Source organism: Tubulanus polymorphus, chromosome 2, assembly GCF_964204645.1.
Source record: "Tubulanus polymorphus chromosome 2, tnTubPoly1.2, whole genome shotgun sequence".
NCBI lineage: Eukaryota > Metazoa > Nemertea > Palaeonemertea > Tubulaniformes > Tubulanidae > Tubulanus > Tubulanus polymorphus.
The window spans coordinates 13,621,819-13,646,157 of record NC_134026.1 but is presented as its reverse complement, the minus strand read 5'-3'; the positions used below and the strand labels follow the sequence as shown (position 1 = coordinate 13,646,157).

The following is a 24,339-nucleotide window of genomic DNA, read 5'->3' as shown; positions in this document are numbered from 1 at the left end:
AAGCACGAAAGTTGTTCATGACAGGCCCGAGGCTAAAAAAGTCAATGGCATGCCCTATCTGCGATTAACTGTTTGGGCTTTACGGGCTCGAAAATTTCTGAATGAGATATTGCTCTTAGCTCCTTAACTGTTGGAGATAGAATCGTGGTTCCGACCAGTTGCCCTTGACAAGACGCTTGTATCGATGTATGGTATAACTATGTAACTCATATGGTTCTCCAATAGCGCCACCTATAAGATGCTGGAAAACGCATTTTCATCTATATCGACTAAGGGTATCAATGCATTTCTATAAAAATTGATACACATGTACCTGGTTACTAAATGCAACGAACCCCTTACATAATTAGTTCCTATTTTATCCACTAGGGGCGTACATTTTGGAAAATCGGTTTCAGCATCCATTTTTGCATGTAATGCAGTCTGTTGATTATTAAAATCACTAAACTTGGTATAAGTACAAAGACATGTGTGTAATATGCCAACCTGCATGATAAGTTCATACAACTGCCACCAGGGGACTGTGAAAACAACGATTTTTGCCCCTAGGTCCTTAACGGTTGGTGATATAATCGATGTTGCAACGTGTGGTTAGTAGCCCTTTGCAAGACACTTGTATTGATGTATGGTTTAAGTAGGTAACTCATATGGTGCTCCAGTAGCGCCATCTAAAAGTTGTTGGAAATGCATTTTCATTGATATCTACTAATCGGAACGAGGGATTTCTATAATAACAACGATTTTTGCCCCTAGGTCCTTAACGGTTGGTGATAGAATCGATGTTGCAACGTGTGGTTAGTAGCCCTTTGCAAGACACTTGTATTGATGTATGGTTTAAGTAGGTAACTCATATGGTGCTCCAGTAGCGCCATCTACAAGTTGTTGGAAATGCATTTTCATTGATATCTACTAATCGGAACGAGGGATTTCTATAATAATTGATACACATGTACTTGGATATGAGATACAACGAACCTCACATAATTAGTTCCTATTCTAATCACTAGGGGGCGTTTATCTTGAAAAGTCATTCTATCATCCGTTTTTCACGTGTAATTCTGCCATTTTATTATAGATATCACAAAACCTGGTGTGAGTACATGTACATAGGTATACTAGGCTAACCAGCTAAATTAGTCGATACAACTGCCACGAGGGAATGGTAGAACACTGTATCACCTATATTCTCGAAGTTATTTTCCCTAAACTTGGTACATTATTACTTTGCGCTTAAGAGCCATGGGTCAACATATCCATGATATGGGCAGACCTATGATACAGGCTGACCCCTAGGTGGCGCTTCTTCACAGATAGTGGTACGTAATGAACCGATTTCAGTGAAATGTTTTGCAACCTTCCTAGTATGGCATTTAACCCAGCATGGCAGAAACCAGTTATCGCTGCTTTGCAGCTATATTTATATATTTATTTTGTTACTATATGTATTCGAAACATGTTACGTTTATTTACATTATTCAAGTGTTTTTTCCTGCTACATGTAGTAGCATTTTTCCGTTTTGAAAATCGGATGTTTACTATCGTGGACAAAATCGTGAAATGAACCACTAAACGCTTGATATAATAGAAACATTTTTGGTGCCATGGACCACAATGAGTTCAAAACCTAAATTGCTTTTCAAACAATCAAATGACAAACATATAAAGAGTCATTTATTTTTTGCCGTTTATTGGATACGCCGGTTTTGTATACGCATTGTTCGTCCTTTTTCTTTGCCCAGAGTTCTGGCGACGAGGTTTTTGGAATCATCAATTTTCCATCAGTTGAGCGTTATAGTTTTGATAGATAGTTGTGTTAAGCTTTTGAAGTTGATAGAAAAAAAAAATAAAAATGTGGCATCTCTCTTCCGGTCGACGATGTGATTTTGGAGATTTTTGAACAAAGAAATAGAAAAATGTTCCTCTCTTTGCGTAGAGTCTTATAAGTTGCGCACTGTCTTTATGTGTAATCATGCAATTCGAAGATAATTCGAGCCTCATCCAGTCGGTTTTTAATTGGCTCCCGTCGGCTCCAGTCAGTTCCGGTCGGCTCCAGTCGGGCCTCTTGTTCAAGGTCGACTTTTACACGAGTTATATCATCGAGTCATAAAAATTTTCACTGCTGTCGACCAATTCAATCTGTTATATGTATTACTGGAAGCAAGGACTTAATAATGGGGTCTGAAGGTAGATCTAGGTAATTGAAAACAAAGATCCGAAGAAAACTAGAACCATTGACTACCAATAGCTTCTGCCATCTACAGGTGTTCAAGTGTGTTGCAGTCAACTTAATGAAAATAAAAGAAAAAAACTTTTTCAATCAATTTCGTTCATTTTAGTTTATATATAACTTTATTTTCATGGGCTTGCATGCTTGCAAGCCCATATTGCTATCATACGGATTGATAACTTGCTTGGGGAGTCGATAACTTTCGTTAGAAACTTTCTTGGGCTCTGATATTTACACACATTTAATGCAGTAATAAAATCTAGGTTCCGTTCGTATATTGGCTAAATCGGTTGTCGTTTTTATTGTTTTATGATTTCGTTTAATCGTTTTTGTTATTTCAGCAGCGCATACCAACCTTGGTTGAGCGTGCGTGATCAGTCTTGAAATTGGTATTCATGCACGGCATAGTGCTGCCAACAATTCAATTCATTCTTTATTGACACAAAATTTCACAAAACATTTACTTTCATGTTTAAAAAAAATTCTTTTAAGTTTCTTTTACTTTCATTGGGTGCTTGCGTAAGTGGCCATTTGAAAAATCTCTTTATGAACATTTATATTTTTCAGTTTTAATATCTAATAAAACTTAGAACGCTTTTCTGTAAAATAGATTCTGAATTGAATTGAATTGAATTGATGAACTGGTTCCCTGTCTCTTTAAAGAGCCAGAGGGCAGTAGTCTATGGTGGCAATAAACTTTATCGGATGATCGTAGTGGATTGTCATTTGAAGGAAATGCAACTTATTCTTGCTTAATGTCTTTATTATTTTAAAAAGAAAAATCTATTTTCGTGTTTGCTTCTCTTCACCTGAAGTCACTCAAGTTAGTCACATTGTTTCTTTCAGCTGTAAATTTTTCTATGCATAATCATTTCAACACAATCCGATAAGTAATCTAGCAATTATCAACATGATGATAGATCCGTTAAGACTCTACAATATTCAAATAACAACTATCAAAAAGCTTGCACTAACTTGGTCCACGTTTACAATAAAACCATTCCGATTCCCAGTCAACATGTGTAACATTTCATTAACATTTCATGAAACGATGTAAGACAACACCGATCTCTTAGCTCTTTATTAAGTAATCAATTCAAAGTTCAATTAATTCTGCTACCACCAAACCAGCTTTCAGTACAACCATGTCAGCAAGCCCATTTTTAGAATTTCTTTCTTGTTTGATACATGATATCAAATTAGTAATAGGCTGTTATTATGACAAACAGTAAACAATCATTAGACAAGATTAGTTTACAGATTAAGTGCATTCATAGTCACACCATGCCGGTACTTGCCTGGCATGGTATATTGTTCTCCTTATCAAAACACACAAAGCACACATGGAATAACTACAGCACTAAATGAGCACAATAAACAGTTCTGTCTATTAATACCTGGTACATATTCTATTCGTAGTGCACTAAAATCCTTCAAATTCACGATCATCATCATCATCATAACTATTAGGCCTATGTATGTTTTCATCTACAAGTGAATGAGGTCACGCGTCGATGCCTGGTAGTCTTGGCAACACTTGACGTTTTGTTTGGTGATGATTCACCAGCTATGCTCTTATAGAAATTGATCTTAATTTAGGCCAGCACACCCCAGCGAATCGGGGTCAGCTCATGTAAACAAAATTTTATCAGCGGCATCCGACTCACTGTGCTGGACATATAAAGGCTGGCTTATGTCGACAAGCAACGCGACGCCTACCGACGCAACTGGGTTTATCGCCGATTAGCGCCAACTAGCGGCCTATGAGAGGCCACCAGTTGCTGCTCTATCGGTTCGACATAAGCCGGCTTGCGAGGGCAACCCGACGCCTACCGACTCGTCGCAAGCCGTATCCGGCTAGTTGCCCATGTTCTACTCCGGCCTACGGTAGGCGGACAGTTGCTTTCGATTGCAACCGACATAATAAGCTCATCTGCGACGCAACGGAACTGAGCGCAAGGGTTCCAGCCAATAAGAGACCGCATATACATTGTACAAATTATGACCGCTAGTTCGTCATTCGTAATTAGTCATAAACTTTCAAATTCATGTATTTCAAAATGTAAACCAAACCTTCAGCATGGCAGATGACTGGACCGAAGATCTAGAAGCGAAATTGGTAGAATTATGGTGTAAGCGGCCATCTTAATATGATGTCGCTAGCACATTGTACTCAAAACAGAATCAGAAAGATAAAGATCTTAAAGAAATAACTTTTCTAAAAGAAATATATTCCCCAATAATTTTGAGAATAAATCTAATTTATTCTCAAAATGCTTATCACGTGACCATCTAAGCCATTGCAGTTGCCAATAATCGTAGCTGACATAAGCAATTCAATTTCCGGGGGGGCCCAGGCGGCCCAGGTTGAAGGTAAACAGAATTTTGTTCATATCGACCCCAGACTTTCAAAACCATCTAGAAACAACCAGGAACATTCTATTTTAGCCAATTCTTGTAATAATTTTCAATAAGAGTTGTGTTCAGAAGCTCAGAAATGCATTTGTTTGTCAAATTGTTTGTTGAGTCCCTGAGTGTCATCAAATTGTCCCTCATTTTTTTCTTCTGTAAAATTTTGTCCCAGTGCGAGTGTATATGATAAGTCCCTGGCACTATGTCCTTGAAAAATGTGTCTGGTCCCAGAAAAAAAATTTTAATGTCCCTGAAAGGATTTTTCAAGGTTGGCAGCTCTGCTAATGCATTGGATACGCCACATTTTTTGAACGGATTTTGAATGGTTTTGATGTCTAGTTCGTTCCAGGCATCAACGACCCATTTACACATGGCCGGTAAGGAGGGTGCATGCATATTGCCTACTTTGGCCTCCATCATCAATTTATTCCACTCCTTTGGGATTGCGTCTTTGAAGGGCTTGTTCAAACAAACATCCAGGGGTTTTAGAACACTAGTGAGTCCTCTGGGATAATGGCTATATTGGTATTTTGAGAGCGCACTCTCGAAATTACTTTATCACACAAATGGCTTTTAAAGTGATCCCAAACAAGCAGACTTTTTATGGCCCCCAGCTCAACTTTAGTTGAGAGGGGCATATAGAATTTAGATCTGAATACGCAGCGCCCCCGCCTCCGCTGCCGCCGCCACGATTGATGTTAACAGCCTAGAGGCCGTAATTGTCGACCAATTGTTTTCAAACTTGGTACACAAGTAGAATATCACTTGGGCCAAAACCCTTTTTAAAATTGGGTTGGTTCGATGCAAATTATGGCCAACAGGGGGCCGACATGAAAAAAACGACGTTAACAGCCTAAAGGCTCCAATTGGTGACCGATTCATTTCAAACTTGGTACATAAGTAGGATATTTTTAGGGCCAGAACCCTATTCAAAATTGGGTTGGTTCGATTCAAATTCTGGCCACCAGGGGGCCGACATGAAAAACACCGTTAACAGCCTAATGGCCGCAATTGTAGACCGAATCATTTCAAACTTGGTTCACATGTAGGATCATTTGGGCCCGAAGCCTAATCAAAACTGGGTTGATTGGATTCAAATTATTGCCACCAGGGGGCAAACATGAAAAACAACCTTAACAGCCTAGAGGCCGCAATTGTTGATTGATTCATTTCAAACTTGGTACACAAGTACACTGGCCACCGTTAACAGCCGAAAGTGTGCAATGTTGACCGAATCATTTCAAAGTTCGTTCACAAGTAGGATATCACTTGGGCCAGAAGCCTATTTAAAATTGTGTTGAAAGGATTCCAATGATGGCCGCCAGGGGGCCAACATGAACAATGACGTTAACAGCCTAGAGGCCGCAATTGTTGACCAAATCATTTCGAACTAGGTATACAAGTAGGATATCACTTGGGACAGAAGCTTGTGTAAAATTGGGTTGGTTCAATTCTAATTATTGCCACCAGGGGGCCGACATGAGAAATGACGTTAACAGCCTAGAGGCCGCAATTGTTGACCGATTGCTTTCAAACTTGGTACACAAGTAGGGTATCACTTGGCCCTGAATCTTTTTTAGAATCAGGTCGATTTGATTCAAATAATGGCCACCAGTGGGCCGCCATGAAAATGACGTTAATAGCCTAGAGGCCGTGGTATTAAACACCAGTTTTAATTAAAGACGATTGAAGAAAAGACACAATTTGTTTTGAACACAAATTTTCTCTACAGTTTATTTGTTTAAAAATATTTTACTTTAAAAGAAATTACGATCATCATCTAGAAGCAAAGCAATACAATAATTACGTGCCAGCAGGTGCTGCCATCTATCAAGCAAGTAGCAATGTAAACAATACGGCAAAAACATCTGGGCTGATCGTTTTCCTGTCTTCATCATCAATAAAGCATAGGGTTGGGGCCGAGTTTTAGAATTGTTCTAGAGTTTCTGCAGTTCATATCACCCAGAAAGTTGAGGTCGACTATTACACGAGGTAAATGAAAAATTCTTAGATTTTGAGGTCAAAAAGTTGGGTCGACTTATTCACGCGACAGACTCTTATGCGACAGCCATATCGTCTACCGTCCTCCTGGGTTTTATTTTAAGATAAAAAATTGTATTTCAAGATCGATTTCTGTGAAATCTTTAGTTGACTTGATTTTTTGGAGGAATATTTTTATTTTCACTACAGAAAATATCATTGACATTTATGTAAAGTCTGGGAAAATAGCTTTTTCTCAAATCGGATGGATGACCTTGATATGCTAATTAGCCATGTGCTCAAACTGCAAATTCAATCATATCTTATTCTGCAAAAACCCATCAAATCCAATTCAATTTTACTTTATTGAGCAAATTAAACATTAAATCCAATTCAATTTTGTTTTATCGAGCAAATTTCAGAAAATTCAATTTTATTCTGCATTCAAATCGATAAGACCAAGGGAAAGATTAATCTGAGGTATTTGTTCCTGCCAGCTCCAGTCGCTATCTGTGCTACTTATGAAAACACGATTGTATTGTGTAAATTATAGCGGGTATTGACTCTGAGCTGGGAGTGAATGTTGATAAATATAACCCACAGAATGCATCATTTGCCATATTTATGAAAAGCTGACTGGCTGGCCATAGTGCCCCTTGGGGCTCTTGTTCTGAAAAACTATATAAATTATGCTAATTAGGTTTAAGTGATGCACCTGATTAGTATAAAAACACATTTTTTTATCACCAAAATGTTTGCACACTGCATTGCCCTCTGTAGGTACAGTACCCCTTTCTTAACACTTGCGGCACCTCTATACCAGGGGTTTTAGTAAAATCATCAAAAATTTCGATTTCTGGCTCTGTACAGTGGATGGGTGTATGGCAAGTACTGAAAGGGTAAAATAAAATGGCGGTACAATTGAAGTGGTTATCGATTTATTGTGTGAAGTGTGTTCAATGATTCATCAAATTTTAGAATCCTGTGCATAAGGTTATGTTGCATCAAGATATCTGGCGAAATTGATAGCATCAAATTTTTTGTGAAAGTGATATTAACATGACTGGATCTCGTTTTACTCTCATTAATTGAACTCATTTATGGACATTTGCTTTGGCGATCCGTTTTGGAGCCTGATTATCTGCATTAGTTTGTTAACTGTGGCGCTGTGATGAGTTCTGCACGTTATAAACATTAAGTACAGTCTCGTAGGCAATATTGCCTTGTTCTCCCGTGTCAGTATTAGACAACACACGCCACGGTGTAGGTTGAGCGCAACAACGATTTGTCTGAGTGAAGATGTAAGCATGAGTCCCATTGTTTTTATGGTCGAAGGCCATGTAGGGGTTGTCGCTTCTAAAAGAACAACATCTGAAGTATCTCTACTGTCATGGATATAGTCCCATAATGCTGTATCATATAGAACTGATAATCTGATAAGAAATTGTCCATAACGCGTCATTTGCTTGTATCCATGATCCAAGCTATGACTATCATAGCCTGTCGTAGAGATGACCGAGAGACCAAAAACAACGAGTCAGGAGTCTAGCTGAAGGTTGAAATTTATTCGACAAAGTTGAAATCTGATCTTGCCTTTGGAATGTAGTATTCTTGTCTGAGTTCGTTCAGTGTGTATTCTGTGCCCACTTGCCAAAGACATTGGTGGGTGTAGAGGATGATGTGTCTAGTGACGTCGGGATGTTAAGCCAGTATTACCATGTTCTTTGCGGTTTCAGGGATGTTGGCATTCTTCATAAGACCATGAGCTCTTATAACACCATTTTCATCCAATGAGGGATTCAACTGTAAAAGAAGACTTTTCTTCAAAGATGGGTTTTTTGGACTTCAGTGCAGCATATTCATCAGGATAATCTTCTTGTTGCGCTGACTTCAGGATGAATATCTTGGCGATGTGAATCTCGGTAACTGTCAGTTGACTAGCTTTAATATCCAGTGATTTCATCTTGGCGACGAACATCTTGACGAATCCAGGCAATGGTTCATCTATAATGAAGCCATGATGTAAATCCTGCTTACATCACCATCACCATGATTACATCACCAAGGATCTTTGTCGTTACCAGTATGTTCATACTTTCTTAAATTCTTAGTCTTCAGTTCGTAGGTCGAGAACCGGAAGACAACCGTCTGGCCAATTTTCTTTACCTTAATGCAGAAATTGCGGTCCTTGAAACCAGCTTCAGGTAGAAGGTGTTTGGCGGTATGTAGCACTCGGGAATAATCATCTGCAGGACTCCCTGGTACATGTCTCCACTGGTTTCGTAGCGACCATTGAAGAGCTTGGTGTTTACTTGGAAGATCTGGAGGGCACAGAATTCTAATGGTGACTATTGAAGGGTGTTGACAGCAAACAAGTCAACTCTTTGGAAGTTTCAAGGCTCTCGTCATGGATCTTCAGTGGTGTGTGGTCAAGGACAATTTGGAAAAGGGATCGGATTGGATGACATCTTCTTCTTCACCATAAAGCTCTTCTAAAATTTGTAGGGCCACATTCCCAAATCAACTTTTGTGGCGGAGCAACTAGCGTCATTTTCTGATCTTTGGTGAGTGAGTCGATTGTGTATGATGGCGCAAATCAACCGAAACCATCTCACCCGCTCTGTTAGGCTTTGGCCTGGACTTGGCAAACGCAGTACTGTGACTTGGTACTTCTGGTGTTCATTGTTATTCATTGTTATGTAATTTTTTTAATGTTTTTGTAGGTTTTATCTGGAAACATTGAATCTGTGTCATTGAAAGAAAAGGCAAAATTCCCTAAGGACTTTTTCCCTGAATGTAAATGGTCACGAAAAGGATTCATCAGAACACGATGGTCTATCAATTCAACACAGTTTGATATAATCAACATACATCTTTTTCATGATGCGTCAAATTTGATTTCAATGGAAGCTGTAAGTATAGAAATGTTTTTGATTAACTCCTGTAAAACATGAAATTTAAAACATTTTTTATGTTCTGCATTGAAATTCACATGCTTGTTGGTTGCTGTACTTAAGTGAACGAATCAAAATTTTTATGTCGAAACTATGTCCCCTATACCGCACTGGTAATCCTCGAATAACCAGTTTAGATGAACAAGGAAAACACCATTTTGATATCTCTTGGGTAAGTGAATTTCATATTTTTCATTTATATACAGTTATAGAATAGATATAACTAAACAACTCTAAGTAAACAACTCAGTCGCGACATTGACACCCATGAACTGTTGTTTTCTGTTGACAAACCATGATTAACCTAGGCTATTGTGTAACAGAGATACATTGTATCGACATCTATGTATCCAGCGTAATTCTTTAGTTGCATGTGATTTTCTTTTAACTGCCTTTTAGTGCCTTTCCAATATTTTGAAAATTACAAGAGATCTACCTGTAAGTTGAAGTAGAATTAGAATTCGGTCAACTCATCAATCTCGAACGGAGGGTTAATATGAGATGCGTGAAACCTTCTGCGAGCGAGTATGAACGCTCTAGATTTTTCCCGAATTGGATCAAAAGGGATTGGGAGAAACGGTTGGGACCCTCATTCAAGAGTCAACAGAATTCTGAATCCACTTCAACTTACAGGTAAGTCTTGTGTAATTTTCAAATTCTATCGCTCATTAATCTCCTCACTCCGGTAACATGAAATTTGAACGTATCAGTCGTGGAAAATCTCCCAATAAGAAGTTTTTGAAATACCCATCGAATACATCAAAAGAAGTATATACAGTTATTTAGTTAAGATTTACACTATTGGTTTAACATAAAACTTTGCAAATGTTGTAGAGTTTTTCCCATCCAATTTTCTTGAGTATGTCATTGATTTGCATTCCCCCAATTTTAATGCTGATGTCAAGGCTGCCCTAGTAGAATGAGCTTTAAATTGACTGACATCGATACCAGCACCCAAAATGATATATTTAATCCATCTGGCAATTGTTTTTTTTAGATATAATTGTGCCTTTATTATTTGATATTGTACACATTAGATATATATAGTTTGCTTAGATACATAAAGTACATTATTAGCAATGCCTTGTAAATACAATCCTATTTGAGCCAGGCAAAAATACGTAGTAGTTTATTTTAACTAGGAATACAAAAGAGAAAGAGGAAAAAAAGCAAAATTGAATTTTGATACTTAAATGGCATGTAAATTGTTTTTTATAAACTTAGCAGTGATTTCTAAAATTTTCTTATCTATTTCAAATGTTTGCCCTTCATCACCGAATAATAGGATTTGACATTTAGTTGGTATGGAAAGAGAGGCAAAAATTGGGACAGTTCATCAAGTTTAATGAGGAGGGTTTTGTGAGGGTTATGCTTACAACTAATTAAGAAATGCGTTGTATCAAGTCTGACTTTACAGTAATTACAACATGGATTTACGTTTAGGAAATCATGATCATACAGCTGAGCCCTTAAAAGAAAATCAACTCTTAACCTGTTAAGACATACTTCCTCTCTGCGATTCAAGTTTTGTAGTAGAATTATAGAAATTATTTGCTTTGCTCTACTTCAATAAACTCTGTTTGCGAAAAATTTGGGTAGGTTACGAATAGTGGAACCCACATTGTTCCATACTCTTATAAGACTTATAAGAGGAGAGTTTTTAAATTTCTCAGAAACATTTATTGGAAGTTGAAATGGAAGAATGAAGCGTAGGTTTCGAACTGTGGTGTTTCTATTACATTTGAAATAATGATGATACATAGGTAGGAAGTACCGTATGCCTTTGTGTAGTTTTAACATATACAATTTCTGACGCTCTTAGCGCTGTGAGGCAAGAATCAATCGTAGCTGCTGACATGTTCTATGATAATGGTGAGGTTCAAGGGGTGTTGAATATTGAAATTGTTAGATTGTGGAACATTTGAAACTACTTCCCAAGTGGGCATGGTGTCCCTGGACCCCTAGTTTAGAAGTGTTTCTACCAGATTTGTGATACTTGTCGTAATCTATTTTTTAAACAGCTCCACTCCTTGTTTATCAAATTATCGGACATATCGCTGGCTTTGCTAGCAGAAGATGCTGGCCTGGGTCTTGTTGGTGGTTTTATTTTCATTCAACTCCGATTCTGCAGCAAAAACATCACTTTCGGAAGAAAGCTCATTTGTTTTATTATAGGAATGATTTCATTGATGATTGTGCCATCATGATATATACACCAGTAGAAAATCACAAATATCACAAATCATACAATCCACACACTATAATGATATTCGGTTTACACAATGAAGTTATTTTACGCGCAGAGTGACACTATAATTCCTTGAGTCTAGACTGAGCAATTTGACAGCTGTCATCCAGTACCTTTCCAAAATATCAAAAATCAAAATGTCAAGTTTCTTATCATTGTAAATTTCAGATCGGCTTATACACATAGGTTTACAGTTCCAGAGAGATTTAATCTATACACATACCCATTTACAGGACAATCCAGAACATATTATATCCACATTTTTGGAGTTTTTGAGGAGACTTTCTCACATAGACCTGAACTGGTCAGCCATTTTGAATTACTTGACTGGCAATTGTCTCCGTACTGACAGCTACATGTGGTTAAACATAACTCAAAAGTAACTGATCATGTTTCCTGCACTCAAAAAACAATGTTCGCCATCATTAATGAAACAATTGGATTCCTTGAGAGATTTGAGTGTTTGTACTCTTTCCCCTGACACTATCGCTAACATGACTAAAGATAAAACCCAGATAAAACCATTTTTAGTTAGCACTTCCAGCGAGTCATCCAATGATTCAATAAACCTAAAAACTGTATGCACATCCCAGGTGGTTGTATATCTCGGTAGAGCAGGTTTCTCAATAAAAATCCATGAACTGTTTTACTAATACATGCTGACCACAAGATGTATCCTCAATGTTTATTATCGCAGATAAAGCCCACCAAGCTGCATTAATGAACTGCAAGGAGGAAAGTTTTCCGGATCAGTCCGGATTTTTTAATGTCTGGTTAAGGTCATTTTTCTGAAAAGCCTAGAAATGTTGAGAAAATCCGGGGGTGGGGGGGGGGTGGCGGGGGGTAGGGTTAGTCGAAAGTTTGTCGGTTCTGGTAGGCCATTAAAGTGCCGCGGACTGGATGACCTTCATTTTGGCACAGCGATTATTCTAAACTGCTTGTTTGAAATGTAACTAAATTCCTTCTGTTGCGATTATTTATATTGCGACAATAGTGCATCTGGCTACATCCATTTATAGTCACCTTTAGTAGTATGTATATAGTGAGAAAACATCTTAGAGTCGTGTCTCGAGTGTCTATACTCAATACAGTCGTGGTAGTGCAGTGTGCAGCACACAATGGTCACTTGTTTAGGGGTTGGATCTACTGCTTGAGATGCTGATTGTTAGTGAAATGTGGATGTGCTGCATTGGAAATTGACATTACTTTTCAAAATATGGTGATCGTTTATGATTGGTGGTTGATGTTAGATCTAAGTCTAGATCGTAAGTGTAAAATCTAGATCATATTAGGTGATATCATGCGTTGTTGTGAAGTGGAGAATGTAGATGGTAAACAAGTCCACATGTACCTTTGATATTTGCCATGCTAACGCTGAGTAATCAAAGTACAAAGTTTTTCATAATACTTTATTTTATTACAAAATAATGATTCTGTAGATATTCCATAATCTACATGTTTAAACAATATGTTCAACAAGGAAAGTTGTAAGTTATAAGAGGAACATTTTTTATGTGCAAATTACGGAATGTTATTATAGAATTATTTCATATTATAACAGAATTAATTCTAGTGACTGTTGACTTCAAGTTCATATTTCAATTCAAGGGTCCCCATTGTAGGGTCTCAAATAGCAATGTTTATACCGCTTAAAGACATGATACAAGTCAGCTGATGTGAGTTAGAAATGTTTTATGGAATGATGATGTGAGTAATGAAAATTATTTGTATTGTAAAGTAGCTAGGTAGATTCGTGTGGTTTTCTAAGGCATTACTATAAAACACATAATTGTTTACACTATTCAGTTCATTTACATGCTCCACCCAACCTTGAAAAATGAGCGACATCACGTTGTATGACCTAGGTTACGTGCTTACGATCTACACCTAGATCTAACATCAACAATGATTTTAAGATGGGTTTAAGATCGTTCTAAGTGCTCGGAAAACGCTTTTAATTTCAAACAATTTTCTTGGGGTAGGGCCCCAAACTGTCCGGGGTTGCTTTGTAGTTGTAGTTCGCTGTGTAGTTTAGCTCTGTTGACATTCCTCCCTGGAACTGTAACCCAAATTATTTTTACCAAAAAGTTCAACCAGAAAATCTAACACCTCTCCTACTCGAGGTCGTATCACGTCCTATTTGCCTCACAAAATATTTTCCATCGATTTATGATGGTCCTGTATTCACCTTTAGTCCTCCAGGATTTAAGAATTGTATCTGCTGATCTTCCGGTTATTCCCTTGCTATGTAACAATCCTGATATAAGGCAAGCCATCAACTTGAGTCTCTCCGCTGCCACCAGAAGGTTTATTTCCTCTGGGTTCTCCGGTTTTTTGTAAAATTCTCTCATCCCCCTTCAGCGTCCATTGTGGCTGAAGTGACATTTTCAATCGCATTGGAAACCAATGTTGCATTGGCCAGTGAGGGGCCACAGTTATCCCAACTGCTCGATCTTGACACACTTTCAGGAAGCAACGAGGGATTAGGCTGAAAAGAGGAAATGCATAGAATTTCATTCCTGTTCACTGCCCCAAATATATTCTGGTTTAACATCCTTTCAGTCTCTGACTGAATCTTCCGACTGAGTTTGTCAGCTATTTCCTTTTCAAACCCAGGGACATGAGCCAGACTTAACCATATATACCTCTCTATGGCCCACTCCCAAATCCTGCAAGCAACTATATTACAGTTTAGTGATTTAGTGAGTGGCCACTGCCCATATTCCGTATTCAACTGAGGCATGTTTGACTGTCTGTCATCACTCTGACATGAGTATTTTTCATGTTACCACACAGCTTTTAGACCAAAGAATGCTGCCAGCAGCTCTAGGTGATTAATGTGGCATGTGGCTCCTTCTGGATTCCATTGCCCACCACCTGGAGATTTTTATCTCCAGCCAATGTATATCTCTAACCTAGATTGGTGGCATCTGTGAAAATGGTTACTTGAGGTCTCCATGGGTGATCAGCCTAGTAGCAGTCAAAACGTTAGCTACCCACCACTGAAGATCAGAGTTTTTTGCTTCAGTGGAGAAAGTCATCAAAGTTTCCATGGCTTTTAACCAATGCCCTGGTTTTCTACTCCAGATGCCTACTGTGCGGTTTACCAAATTCCACTCCCGGAAATGCAGATACAAGGGACCAATGAGTTCTGCCAAGAATCCAATAGACATTTTCAATATCTTAATTGCTTTAACACATATGACTGATTTTCTCTGCCTTTCGTGCAGTGAGACACCGTCATTGTAACTGAGTTTAGAACAAATCCTTAAGTTTTTAACTTCGTTCCCGGGTGCAACCATGACTTAATAGGGTGAGTTATGAACCCTAGTTTCTCTAACAATTCATCAACCTGTCGAATGTTTACCCTGCATTCTTCTAGGGTTTGCCCTTGGATTATGTCGCAATCAGGACACCGTTCCGCCTTTGTACTGCTACCGCCTGTTTAATGAGTTGAGTCCATATTCCAGGGCATTGCGCGAGCCGGTTATCAAAACATGTGTAACCGTACAACCGTCCTTTCCACATAAACCTAAGTAAGATCTGGTCATCCTCAAAAATAGGGATACTGTTAAACGCATCCTTGATATCAACTGATGCCATGTACCAGTTAGGGCGTGCATCATTCGAATTATGTTCTCCCAACTGTCCATTTTGAAATGGTAATAGGCAATAGACTCATTCAGTTTAGACAGGCTCAAAATTATGCGGTATTGACCATCAATTTCTCTTCCATTTGTCTAAGAAAGATATTTGACAGGAATTGCCTCGACTCATGCCCACACTATTTAATGACTGCTTTCAGGTAAATTTTCTGGATTTCTTGATCAATTAGTTTGACATTTATTTGTTAAAATTTATGGGTTTTGGAGTTCTACATCGAGGGGTAACACATATCTCAATATACCCATATCGTATTATATTATTATATTATATCAAAGCTATTTAGTGTTCCACGTACCATTACTCCTGATCGTCGTTTTCCGTTGCTTTCATGTACATGTTTTTCATCTGTGGTGGTACTTGCCTCTCCACGGTGGTCTTGATAATAATTGTTGCTGTAATGGCAAATGTAGTACTGAGTCTGCTGACTTCTCTACTGGTGGGGCCTTTGGCCCCAATTCCCGTTTTTTGAATTATTATCATGTACTGGTCCTTTCGTGCTGAGTTCACGAGTCACCTGACTTGCTTCTCTGCTGATGTCATCCGATTGCTTGTCATCTTTGACTATTTGCCCAAACCATCTCAAAGGTATCTTGAAACTTCAACAGATTCATCACAAATTCTTGAAGCATACTTCTTTTTCAAGACCGGTCTTATCAAGTCTCTGCATCTGCGGGAGAGTTCATGACCGCAATGACCTATTAGTCCAATGCAATCAAAAAGCTTCTGTATTATACCCACACTGTCACCCCTATTGGGCATCTCATCAGCTGCCTGGCCAGCAGCGATGCCTGCCTTAATTAGGGCAGATTGTATCGAAGAGAGTGATTAATCAGCCCCGCGTTTGTTCTTGTCCATAAGTAACCATATCTCAGGATTTACCCGTGGCATGATTAGACTAGGACAGCTTTCCGGCCTTCATAATCCTTTTTTTTAACATTTTCTTTGGCCATGCTTTGTGTGAATCGCTTATTCAATGCCCTGACAATCTTTGGCTCTAGCACCCTGCTCTGACTCTCGTCATTCGATGCATCATCTATGATCTCGCCAGCAGTCCCTTTTTGCTATGGGACGTTTTGTCCTTCATTTTCCGAATTATGTGCTCAAGATCATTGTTCTCATTGTCAGTCTCATCGTCCCCTTTAGAGTGGGACATTTCGTGGGGTTTTACAACTTCCTGTGGCTTTCGTCGTAGGCTTTGGGGGTTTTACCCCTTCATCATTAAGCTTTTGCTTCTTATTCGGCCTTTCGCCTGACGACAGTTACCGGTTCTGGCTTCGAATGCCGCTTGCACCGCCCTAGCCACCAATTCATTCATATCCACAGACGAGGAGGACCCTGGAGGGGATGTGTTGGCGTCCAAGGCCAACTAACTCGTCTTCAAATTCATTATTCTCCATGAATGAAGTCGCCAAATCTAATCCAATCAGATATATACAAGTATTGATTTAATCCAGTAAGCAAATTCACTGAATAAATCTTCTGAATAAATCCGGCACATAAATTCCGTAAAAAAGTCCACTTAGTAAAGTAGTCCATAGATTAAGAAGGCACACTGAGAAAAAGAATGTCCGTCCATCTAGCTCACAAGATAGAAGCAAACTGGCTCGCAGATGGTTCCACGCATCTCATGTTACCGGAGTGAGGAGATTGATGGGAGATAGAATTATCAGTTTTCAAATTTCACCTTAATTTATTTCACCTTGGAGACGATCTGCTATTAGCCGCGCAGGGGCCTATGTATCTATAAAATGAGTAATATATTTACATTTTTTTCAGATTCAATGTTGTCAATCTCTGCTTCAGGATCAAAGGTGAGTTTTTTCAGTGTTTCTGTCATATCAATTTGGGACAGGCCAAGTTATTGTGATAGTTGTCGTAGACTTGCGTTGGGTTTGGGGGTTGACTGAGAATGGGTTGGCCAGGTATGAGGGTCTGCCGAAATTTTTCTTAGGTCTTCACTTTTTTGCTAGCAACTGTAACTGGATCATGGGGTTTTTCCATGGCTGGTCTTCGATATCCTGACATGACAAGCCCTGATGGTCTATTGAATACATTTTATTTGTGTTTTGATGATGCTGAAACTGAATTGTTACATTTCTTATTGTTTCCGGTGTATCGAATATATTTTCTTTGTTTTTTAATTAGGCCAAAACTAAATTGGTACTTTTCTATTGCTTCAGATATTGTCGGGTGGACGTTGAATGATACATACAATCCCTATCTACACTAGACGGTTGTTTCTGTTAGTCTATAGTACAGTAAGCACTGCTTTCCTTGGAACTGCTTTAAAATTGATATTCCACCAGAGTAAAGGTATTTCGATCTAATATCACCTGTGGTACCATTTCGTCCAGTAGTGATAGATCGAATGTTATGTACTTGGAATTTCACTCAGACCGCACATTTAAAAAAAGTTTATACAATTAAATCTTCTGTTCATCAACAACTTGATGGAAATCAAACTGTTGTGCATTATCAAAAATATGTAGAAGCACATTCATTTTGATTTAATCACATGTGTTTCATTCGGCCACCTATCTTCACTTCAAATCCAGAAAAGAGAGAAAATGATTTTTTTTACTCTTAAACAATTAAGCCCTAAATTAAAATAGCTCAAATATTTTATATTGATACATTAACACGTTTGCTGCCGCTGATGGGATAAATCGTTATGGTGGGTGCACCGCAGTTTGCCATGAATAGTTATATCGTCATCGATTCAATGTCATTTAATAGCGTAATGAATGAACTGGCAGAGGCGAGAAACCAGCTAAGAATCATCTCGCAGTATGGAGAGACTTATGATATTATTTATGGGGGCAACTCAAGTCTGGTGCATACTTGAAATTTTTTCATAAAAATCTTCAGAAAGCAAAGAATTTTTGCTTCTTTTCCGGCCAATATTTAGAGTGCATATAACGACTAAAATCATTCTATATCATTTTTACAATGGAACTTTTATTCTTTTTGATTTCCATTTTATTTTTCACTATTTTCACTGGAAGAAATAGAGAATCTCTTCACCATTGCCAGTGACGAGTTATCTCGTCATGTGGTTTTCTATACTAAAATAGATCAATTTATTTATCAATGTACAAATAGTGCTGGCAGCATGTAAATTGTATAATGTCAAAAGTTAGTGTTAGCAATGGCGACCGGACCTTAACCGACCGGACCTTAACCGCTAGGTGGCAGCGAACGTGTTGATAACTGTGTATATATAATATTCTTCGTCATGACAAATAATATGTTATTATTTTTCAATGAAAGATTATATATTGCAATATTTTTGAAAATAAAGTTTGAATAAGTTGTGCATCCATTGTTCGCCTTCTTTTCGTAGAGTTTTTTTTTGTGGCTGTTATTCATCTGCTTTAAGAGGTGTTCAGATATATGCATTTTGAAAATGGAATGGTTGGATAGCGCATTAAACATATAAATCTGGAAAGGATTTACTAGTGAAAAGTTTTAGCTCATGCAGATTCTGGAGAAATTCATTCCAGAAAACGCATAACTTTTAAGATTTGGACAATTTTGAATTCTAAATTACATTTAAGCACAAATGATGACTTATATACCTGTCATATTTATGGCTCATGAAAAAGCAAGTCATTGATATGTTTGGCAATCCAGCCTGCCAGGCGAGGCAGGACTTGTTCCTTTTCCCAAATTGTTTATTTTCTGAGAAAGTCTGAAGGTCCATGGACCTATCGTTAATAAATTCTAAAGTTACAAACAACCTGCTTCTATATTAATTTGAAAATCATCGATTTACGAAAGAAGCGTGTTAATACAACCTCGTAACTAATGAACTACTTGATGAAGCGTCCAAAAATGTACCTACATCAGTTGATACTACATCAGTTGATACAAACTTTTTATTATGTCCAGCATGGTTCTTAATAACAAGATTCAGGGATGAGAATTCCCCGCAGATCGTTTCATTTGGGGGTGATTGCCCGGTACAATTGGTAATCACGTGAACCATAAAAGTGTTCAGTGCCTTGTTTTACGTAGTTTTCAATACGTATCTTTGTATTGGTAATACACAACTGCGTGTATGTATTTTATCGATCGGTAACAGACACGTGCTGGGCAACAGTAATCTATATAACTATTAGCAAAAATTCATAAAGACTAAAAATGTACAACTTGAAAAATAGGTAATTTTTCCTTTGCTTGAGATTCTAAAGATAAACTTTTCAACTTAAAAATACAATTTTGGTGTCGTTTGACTTAGTGGAATCTCTCTATACACAGATCATAGTTGCGTACCTATGAGAAGTAGCCCAGTTTCTCACTAAATGGCGAAAGATCTTCCAGATGGCAGCACAATCGGATATTGGCATAACAACAGTGCTGTCCATAAACACACGTGGTGTGTGTGTGTGCACGCGTGGGTTACTACTTTGTTTGCTGACCCAGACATTTAAACAGCTTGTGTTTATATAAACAAATGATACTTTAGTAGAAAACTTAAGTAAAGTCACTATGAGCAATTTTGCTTGTAAAGTCTATCCCAGTGGTTATGATCGCGGTGAATCAAACAGTTCATATCATCGCAGATCTGGAACCTTGTGGTTTCTATGTGCTCAACCCTGCAAGTAACTGATGTCAGGCAACTACTACATTCATGAGTGAATAATACCAAAGTTTTCCCATCCTGGTCATTCACTTCTCTTTATTCTCTAGATTTGGTTTTTTCTTGTATATTCTCAAAGAACACCGATTACTTAAAATGTATTTAAGCATGGAATTTTTCATGGATTAATTTCTTATTTTGTGCACTTAGCAAAGCTAGACATGCGCAAATATGTTAACAAATGACTATTTATGGATTTGATTATTATCTCATGAATTGTACATACTTGTGCTGCTATTTTGCTTAAACGCCGTCCAAATATAATGCTTCAACTTGAAAATTAGTTCTGACACTTTTTAATGTGAACATCGACTTTGGTATCCTCGGAAAATATTCACTCTTGAATGCAACAAGACTTCAAAGCTAATTTTTCCTCGTTACTAACTTAATTTTCTTAGTGTAAGCTTCGAAAAGTTTTGCTTGTTATTCACTCTTGCCTTTTACTAGAATAACAAGCAGCTGGGGTCCTGCGAGTCGGCGATGCTCAGTGTGAGTTTGACCACTTACAGCTGTCAGTATGAATTAAATTGTTGTTGATACTGGCTCTTTGAGAGTGAAATGCCGCGATCATAACCACTGAGATACCCTTTAGAGCTTATAGTACCTGGAAAATCTGTGTGACATCTTAGCGATATCTTGACTGGTCAGAATATCTAAGAAAAAGGGTTGTATCCGGAGCAAAGAATCTTAATGAAATATGCAGATTGGTTCAATTATATTCGCGTATAATTAAGAATTTTCTCTATGATCTAATGCATAACAAAAAGTTAGAGAAATTACATGATTGCACACAGTATTCGAAAAATTCCCAATGAAAAAGGTCCAATCAGTAAACGACTTATTTTGATTTGGTGTTTTATCCAGATAGCGAAAACATATAAGCTTCAAAGATAAATAAATTCTGGCAAGCTTGAATTTATTTTTATTTTTACGAGCACAACCTTTCGACCTTCGATCTGAAACAACTATTATACACTTACCTTAGGTCATTTTTCTGAAAAGCCTAAAAACACTTGGAAATTCAGGGGGGGGGAGAATTAGTGGAAAGTTTGTCAGTACTGATAGGCCATTGTCGGCGGTAAAGCCACATCAGCAAAAGCAACCAACTTCTAATGTACATCTAACATTATGTATTGCTACCAAAATAGGGAAGTGAGGTGACATAGTATACTTGACATAGTATAATGGCTTCTTTTCTCGTAGGGCTTCAACCTCTGTTGGGTAAATTCTGGCTTGAACATCTCGTAGAACTAATAGTTCTGCTTTCTTCAACTCAGGCCTAGTTACTGGACCAAGTTCGGCGGGTATCTTTTTCACAATTCGGTTCAGATTCTTGCAACAATAAGCAGATAACGAATCCACGACGTGAACCTGGCTCCATCGGGTAAGACTTGGAACACAGCTTTGAACAATTAACCATGTTGTGATCCAACATGATGTCCGAATTGGTAGCCCTGGACAGCCTATTGCTATCAAGACTGACTTTGGTTGGGCTATAACGGGTCCAACACGAATGATTACGGAAGCTTATGGAGATATCCAGTATCTGAAGTCCATGTCCAACGATGATGAATTTGACAAGGAGATCCAGGAATGGTGGACTACTGAAGCGTTTGGAACAAAGTACGATAAGCCGATATCTGAATCCAAAGAAAAACATCCGTATGAATTAAATCACAACAATTATATTGTTTTTGTTTGAAACAGTAAAGTACGTAGGCCTTAAAGTCGCGTACAACTCAATGAATACGTCAAGCAGCTTTTTTAGTACTTGCTTTTCCATTTTGTATGTATCCTAAATGATTGGTAATGTGTGCATATGAGACAAAAAAAACATGTGATTTTTTAAAAGAACACATGTGATTCACATGTGTAAAAATGTGACATTATCACACATGTGATTCAACCCTGTATGTGAATCACACGTGTGATTTTGTCCCATTTTTTCACATGTGAATTACACATGTGATTCACATTCAGGGCTGTATCACACGTGTGATTTCTACACATGTGAATCACACGTGTAATACAGCCCTGAATGTGAATCATACATGTGATATAACACAGTCATGTGTGATTTATAACGCATGTGCGCTGCACTCATCCTGATTGTTCCAGCTCCACACGACTCTCTTGAAAAGGGAGTATTCACGAAGAAGTATAAATACACGTTTGTAATGGTCAAAATTTTACCACTTCTTTCTTTGGACATGATGCAAACTTCACAATTTTCTAAAAACTAATTGCCTGAAAGGAGATCCACATTATGGCAAAACGAAATGTAGTTTCAAAATTACCAACCAAATGTAATAACTCACTTGTGTACATGTTAATGGGAATTTTATTTTCAAATATTTACAGATTTACTTCCTCGATTTATACTGTTTCATTTGTCTTATTTCGGCCGCAGTATCTATATATCAGAACATGATCTGGAATGCGAAAAAATTATAAAATCCATTTAATACTACACACAATTCCAATCAATAAACCAATGAATCAATCCCTAATATCAATCATCTGGTGAAAAAAGGTTCAATTTGATAAGTGAAACCAGACAAAAATAAGCTGGTCTATTGTAACACTAGCTTATAACTTTTTTCAATTAACTCTTACCATAACTGGACTCAAAACCTCTTTTTCAGTAATTTGTTCTGGCTGAAAGTATACATTTCATTTTTCACTGTATGTAAACATGAGGGAATGTACTCACGTAATTGATAATGGATAATTTCATTTTTATTTGTAAGTGATTAATTCAATCATAGATAGAATTGGCAAATACCGGTACTGTGCAATACCAGCTTATCATTCAGTTCAATGTTAAGAAATCATTAGAAGTAATTAATAGTATGCAAACAAGCCTCTTTTTCAGAGTTCATGGTGTTTTCTAGGCTTATTTATTGTTAAACCTTTGAAAAAGCTAGGAATAGACATGTTGCTCTTTGCAATGCATCAATCATGAATGAAATAAAGTTTGGATGAATTTGATTTAATTGATTCGATACACGCCACTGATTTTACCGATAACAGTATATTTTATTAATATCGTCGACTATAGATATTTGATGGAACACAATAATACTTGTCTTGGAGCTTGAATTTAAACACCAAACTGTTCAAACTTAGATATTAACCATGAAAACTGATTTAAAACAGCAACGACTCTCCTGGAAACAATTGCAAATGGGGCTGTGCGTGCCTGCATACCCATTCCCAGTCCTTTGCTAGCCATCGTGAACGGTTTTTTTCGAAGTCGTTTTTGAATATTTATATTTTTTTTAAAACTCAACAGCGAATGCAAACACACATTATAACCTTATCTTTTAATGTAATGAAAATACAAGCTCTATAGGTTGAATGGACATTCTTACTTGCACAATACGGCGCGGTATTCAAATCAATAGAACCACATGTTTTATGTTGAAATAATGAGCAACACGAGTGTTGCAGATTGGACTAACTATTCACACATGTGATGTGCTCCACAACACAGATCACATGTTCGTTGGCTGGGATCACATGTGTTTTTTGTGTCTTTCACACCTTTCACACATGTGTGAGTTTTTTGTAGGGGAGGGTGTGCATGTGGGAGTGAATGGATGAGGGATCAGGACTGGTTTAAGCCAACTTTGGCTTTTCCCAATTCCTCGCATAATCTATTGCTACAATGATTATTATAATATTTTCATACTGTTCTGAATCATATTGTAATAACGGTACATATCTTTGTATCTTTCTATGCAAAATAAACTATACGATACTATACTAATTTTTGACTTGTGCAATTGATTTGCTTCTTATATATAATTCTTCATATATTTCCATGTAACCTGGTTTAAGGACAGGGGCAGGTAAGCTGTTCACCTCTAGTGATAATGGATGTCATCAGAAAATCAAACATGGCTACCAGGGTGGCCATCTTAAATTTCTTGTTAGCAAGATACAGCTTTGAATTCTTAATGGATCTTCATGAAACTCAGTGTGAGGATTTGGGCAGGTGAGCTGTCGACCCCAATTGACAATTTGAGAATTTAAATGTGGCCACCAGGCAGCCAACTTGAATTTCTTGTTAGCACAATACAGCCTTCAATTCTTGATAGGATTAAATGAATATTTGTGTTAGGATTAGGGTAGGCGAGATGTCTACTCTTATTGAAAATAGAGAATTCCCGCCATTGAATATGGCTGTTAGGGCAGCCATCATAAA

At 37.7% G+C, this 24,339-nt stretch overlaps 1 protein-coding gene and 1 long non-coding RNA gene across 2 annotated transcripts in view; both read left to right on the top strand.

Moving 5' to 3' along the window:
- The window catches only part of LOC141900106 (inositol polyphosphate-5-phosphatase A-like), a 221,486-nt gene that overhangs the window by 86,376 nt on the left and 110,771 nt on the right, over positions 1-24,339 (top strand). Inside the window, exon 7 of the mRNA XM_074786850.1 lies at positions 9,343-9,531. Within this exon, the coding sequence (XP_074642951.1) occupies positions 9,343-9,531 (189 nt within the window). The remainder of the gene's footprint in view (positions 1-9,342; positions 9,532-24,339) is intronic.
- Positions 10,094-18,316, top strand: LOC141900109 (uncharacterized). Its single transcript, XR_012618662.1, has 3 exons — positions 10,094-10,206; positions 17,264-17,298; positions 17,668-18,316. It is a non-coding gene; the product is annotated as an uncharacterized LOC141900109 (long non-coding RNA).